This window comes from Leptodactylus fuscus, chromosome 5 (genome assembly GCF_031893055.1).
Source record: "Leptodactylus fuscus isolate aLepFus1 chromosome 5, aLepFus1.hap2, whole genome shotgun sequence".
NCBI classification, from domain to species: domain Eukaryota; kingdom Metazoa; phylum Chordata; class Amphibia; order Anura; family Leptodactylidae; genus Leptodactylus; species Leptodactylus fuscus.
The window spans coordinates 9793783-9799001 of NC_134269.1; the positions used below are offsets into that span (position 1 = coordinate 9793783).

General features: G+C 45.9%; 1 protein-coding gene across 1 annotated transcript; it reads right to left on the bottom strand.

The window, feature by feature from the left end:
* Positions 1-1189: 1189 nt before the first annotated feature.
* On the bottom strand, positions 1190-4070 carry LOC142204680 (zona pellucida sperm-binding protein 3-like). Its single transcript, XM_075275986.1, has 8 exons — positions 3579-4070; positions 3340-3455; positions 3065-3168; positions 2810-2987; positions 2615-2735; positions 2353-2444; positions 1769-1923; positions 1190-1422 (listed from the first exon to the last, which is right to left on the bottom strand). Exons 1-8 carry the CDS (start codon positions 4068-4070, stop codon positions 1190-1192), a joined length of 1491 nt encoding a protein of 496 aa, XP_075132087.1.
* Positions 4071-5219: the final 1149 nt, after the last annotated feature.

Sequence of the window (5219 nt, forward strand, 5' to 3'; positions counted from 1 at the left end):
TATTAAGTCCCTCTCCTGGTGCCCCAGTTTAAACTGGGGGACACTAGAGGGGGGATATGAAACTGGGGCAGCTGGAGGGAGACATTAAAAAGAGGGGTTAGTTGGAACAATTAATGGCAGCTGGAGTGGGACATTAAACCGGGGTCAACTAGAGGCAGACAAGTCCCCCTCCAGCTACTCACAAGGTTTATTGTCCTCCTCTAAGGACCCCTATTGTTTAATGTCCTCCTCCAGTTGTTCCCAGTTTATTTTCCCCCTTAATATCTTACCCAGTTTCATGCCCCTCCCTCCAACTCTGCCACCATTTAAGATCCTCCTCAATCTCCCCCCCCCCCACCACCACTTCATCTGCCCCCTCTCAAAGTTTAACACAGACACTCACCTTACCTCGCTCCCCTGCCACTCTGTGTGCCATCTCAGTCATGGAGCTGTAGGCGAATGTGAGTGATGTCATCACATCGCGCCTACAGCTCCAGGGACCAGAAGACTGGTGAAGCTGAAGCCTGCTTCATTTACCAGTATATTCAACTCTTCTGCGTCCGGAGGATATAGAGGAGTTGAAACCGGGATGGTTGGGAGGTATGCCTACAGCACTGTGCAAAAGTTTTGGGCAGCAAAACTAGTAAAGAAGGCCTTCAGAAATAGAAGCGGGCACTTAAATTTTGTCAGTTACCACTTTGCAAAAAAATGGAGAAGTGTAAATCCCAGCAATATTTGGCATGACCTTTGCCTTCAACAGTTCTCTGTACTTGTAGACAGTATGTGGCAGGGAGTTCCCACCATCTTGGAGAACTAAGTACAGATCTTCTGTGGATATAGGTTTGAGCCCAGGGCTATATTTGAAGGGGGAAACCATATCACCACTTCTAGGACTCCACCTTCAAGGGTAAAGTTCACACCAGATATTTTGTTACTTAGCGTTAACCTTCTATTTTCCAAAGCCTTTGCAGCATTTTATCTCACCAGCCAAGGCTCTGTTCGGACAAGCCTCAAATGCTTTGCCAATCCCAATATACACAAACCAGGCCTTAGAGTGGACAAGTTCCATGTTTTTACTACACTACTGCCCCCTATACACAAAGAGTATAACGACTACTGCCCAGGCTAGTTGACTATGGCCACCCTGCCATTAGAGTAGGTTAGAGTTCTGGTTAGACAGTGGACAATGAGATTTGGTAAGAACTTTATTTCACACCTTTTCACGTGGTGACAACTTCCTTACAATATAACTACCAGTGACAACAAGAGCGATAGCTACAACTGCCACACTGACAGAACAGATGGCCACCAACATCCACAACTCTAGGGTTTGGGACCCTTCTGCGCTTCTTGAATCATGGACTTGTTCTGCAATGGCTTCCTGTTGGTTCTTCTCAGCACTGATGATCAATAAAGGACCAAGTGTGGCCATCGCTTGTTCCTCTGAATGAAGATCTGTAAAGCAAAGCAGTACAGGAAGATTACTGTTGATATTATACTCCATGTAGAATAAGAATCAACTGAAGAGCCTTGGTAGGTGGCCCTAAAGGTGTAGTCAGGTTTCATCCCACAATTCTACACTAGAATAGTTGGACAATGCTCAAGTCCCCATTTTTGAGTTATCGGGCCTGGACTTGAGATGTAGCTATGGTGGGAGTGGGCATCTGTATTGAATATCTATGTGTACCCTGTAAGTATTTGAAGTTACAGACATGGGATGACCACCAGGATACAGTCCTCAGACCGTCAAGACAAAACTGAGTCAGGGTTATTCAGGGCATGCACTCACCCAACAGATCCTTGTGCTCATCAGTTTCTCTCTTCCCAATACCTCTGGATCCTCCATGGACTGGGCCCCATCTTCTGGGCTGCATTACAGTACCATCACAATTCCCTGTCTCACAGCAGTAGCAAATGTCATCAGAACCTTCCAGAGCGAGCCAGCTAAAGAAATAAAGATTAGGGGTCATTGACTTCATTGGGTGGGGAAGGGTTTAGGTGTTAAAGAACCCCAGTTTAGAAGCCCTCTAGTTCCATTTCATAGGTCATCCAGTAAGAAGGTTGAGACCTTCTTGTCCCATTGTTTACTGGTCAAAGTCATCTTTGGAAACCTCTATGCTTTGAGAGTCAGTTTGTAGAGACCAGGTCATTTCAAGATATCCACTAACTAGAATAGTTGAAAAGACGAAATGGGACTTCTAAAATAGGTGGGGGAAGTCACAAGCCAATAGACTGGTGAGGAGACCCAAGTTTTAGAGTCCATCCTTGGCGTGACAGCTACTATAGACAATTCATGTGGCTCAAGACCTCCTATAGGTCACATCTTCAGAACGGTCACGAAAAACTTTGACAAAGTAGGTTCTACTTTCTTACCTACTAGTCGCCTTCTTATAGGAGCAGGCCTTGTTCATTCGATCAGGTTTCTGGTTGGCTGGCACTGCTCTTAGCGTACAGGTAATGTAGATCTAGGAGAAAATTTTCAGTTAGAGGATTTCATCTTAGTCGGTGTGCAATACATAGTTTTATATAATATTTTGGCATTGGTAGTTGAACCAGCAACAAGGTTGGTCCAACTTGAGGCCTACACCCCATAAAGTCTTTGAAGATGACACATGACCTACAGTAGGTTCCTCACCGTAGATACATCTGTCTCAATAAATCGAAAGGCGTCAACCATGAACTGGATCTTATTTGGTTCAGACCTCGGAGATCTGAAAGCTGAAGAAGCGTCATCTTGTTTCCCGTCGACCAGGCACCTGAACAAGTAGCAAGGGTTTAGTAGAGTATCAAGTCTGGAGCCAAACACAAGATAACCCAGATCACAACATACCCACTAGGCGCTATGATGTCATATTTAGGGTTGGAGTTGATATCTGGCATAGTGGTGGCCACACAAGAGTCAACAAACAGGATCATGGAGAGGTGATTCTCTATGTTCACCCAGGCCTCAATGTACATGAGGTCTCCAAGTTGGAAGACTGAAGAAGACCTGGGAGCACTGAAGTCATCTGTAAGATCACAAAGAGCAGGTCACATATGAAGTAACATGGCAAAGTCAACCACATCCTACTGCCACCCAGCTTACCAGTCATCAGGTACATGGAAAAGGACAACCTCTCTTCAGTAGAGACAGTGGTACTAAAGGGAGCCCAGGTTGGTTTGATGGCGTTACTGCTTACATTACCATGACTAAAGGAATGGAAAATACATACAAGAATCTTAGAGAGAGGCAAGTTACATGACACTACACAAGCTTGTGAACAGATCCACTCAGTCACTACTGCAACCCTGGAGTTATATTCATATAGAGCCATGACTATCAATGGTGTGTATTACATGCGACAACTAGCGTAGACTCACCGGGGGTAATAGCACAAGATGGGAACTGTAGCAGGACTGGACCTCATGACGATGGAGTTGCTAGAAACTGGATTATAGCTTAAAGTATTTATGTAGATCAAGAATTCAGGAGTCATCTGTGAAGGAGAGTGGTCACAAGAGAGAAGAACCCAATGAAACACACAGAAGTGACCCACTACTTATCCAAGACCACAACTATACAACACAAAGGCCTTCACCAGTTTCTACCATGTCCTTACATGCAGGATGCTTCCACAGTCTTGGACAGAGTTGTTGAAGACCACATTGGGGCCCAAACCTTGAAATCCAGGTAGGCAAGAACCCAAGGACAGATCTGAGGGTTTCAATAGAATACCATTGCCATAGAAATCTCTGTTCACCATCACCACCATACTGTCTTCAGCACACTGCACTCTGATAGGAGAGGATACAGGTTGGGCAGGACGTATAAGTTGTCGAGGCTGAAAGCCTCCTCCGGGATACCTAGCACCCCATCCTGGAACAGGCGGAACACCCCTTGGTAATCCAACACCAGACACTGACTGAGGCCAAGGGTTTCCTCTAGAAGAGCCCAGTCGTGATGTAGATTGTCCAAGTCCTCTAGAAGAACCCAATCCAGGTTGATAACTCCTCCACCTAGCATCTGATTGCCGCCGACTTCTATCCAAGATACTGCCAAAATTCAGTCCACAAAGACATCCCACTACCAACCAACTCCACCAGAACTCCATTCTGACTACAGGACAAGCCACATACTGAGAAGGTGGAGAGAGCTGAGCTTTATACTCCACCCATCACATGGTCATCCCACCACCTGATGCCTCATTGTGATCATCATCTGTAGCCCCAGCTCAATGCCAAAATATCACATGTGATCTCCACCCATGCAAAGTGATAGTACATAGGGCAAGGGCGAAGCTGAAAAATCTCACAACTTTGATAGGGACTGTAAAACGCTCCTGATTTTCCACCACTAAATCCATAGTGGAGACAACCCATGTGACATACCCTTACGTTAGCCATATGCATTAGTCTTTCATTGGCCAAAATGGTAACAATGAAACATTGCCGAAAGGAGTATGTATGGGGAAATCCGTAAAAATGAGTCCAACTTGGGTGCAAAATGGCCACCTCGGTGGTGTGAATGTCGGCCATGTTGCCTGAGCCTAAATTCGTAGGAGAGAATGTTCCGTTTGCAGATTTGCGCATTTCATTTACATGTCTTATGTCCACATTGACACATAGTTGTCAGCGACGCAGGACCCTTAGGGGTTAATTCACACACAGCGGTTTTCGTTGCCACCGTGCTATTGATCTGATCACAGCTTGGAGAGATCCGTGGGCTTGCCGCCAAAATAACGAAAGAAACCGATTTTCATTTCCAGAACTTTCTGCAATTGGGGTTGAGCCGATCTTGAGATTTCAGGATCGATTTTAAAATCCGATTTCCGATCGTTTTCCAGCCGATACCGATCGTGAAATTTGCTTGATCGCCGATCGGGATCCGATCTTCCCTGATCCAGATCGCTCAACCCTAGTCAATGCTTCTCTATGGGAAAAGGCACTTTTCGGGATGAGACGATCTTGAGATTTCAGGATCGATTTTATAATCCGATTTCCGTTCATTTTCCAGCCAATCCCAATTGTGAAATTTCCCGATTGCCGATCGGGATCCGATCTTTTCCGCACTTGATCGCTCAACCTTATCTGCAATAAATCTGCGGTGTGTGAATAGCCCCTAAAGCTTCCCATAATTCCTGGAGCCGCAGGGAGGCCCTCATGGGGTTAATATTACACCCCACCCCCAGGTGCTGACGGCTGGGGTATAAGTGACGGGCGTGGCTGCCCCTGCCTCTTTTGTTCTTCTTACTCTGGCCACT

Coding starts and splice junctions, on each gene's coding strand:
- LOC142204680 (XM_075275986.1), bottom strand. CDS start 4,070: ATGGAGTTCTGGTGGAGTTGGTTGGTAGTGGGATGTCTTTGTGGACTG. Junction 3,169..3,339: donor ATCTTGTGCTATTACCCCCG/GTGAGTCTACGC, acceptor CCATTCCTTTAG/TCATGGTAATGTAAGCAGTA. Junction 2,445..2,614: donor TTGAGACAGATGTATCTACG/GTGAGGAACCTA, acceptor ATTTTCTCCTAG/ATCTACATTACCTGTACGCT.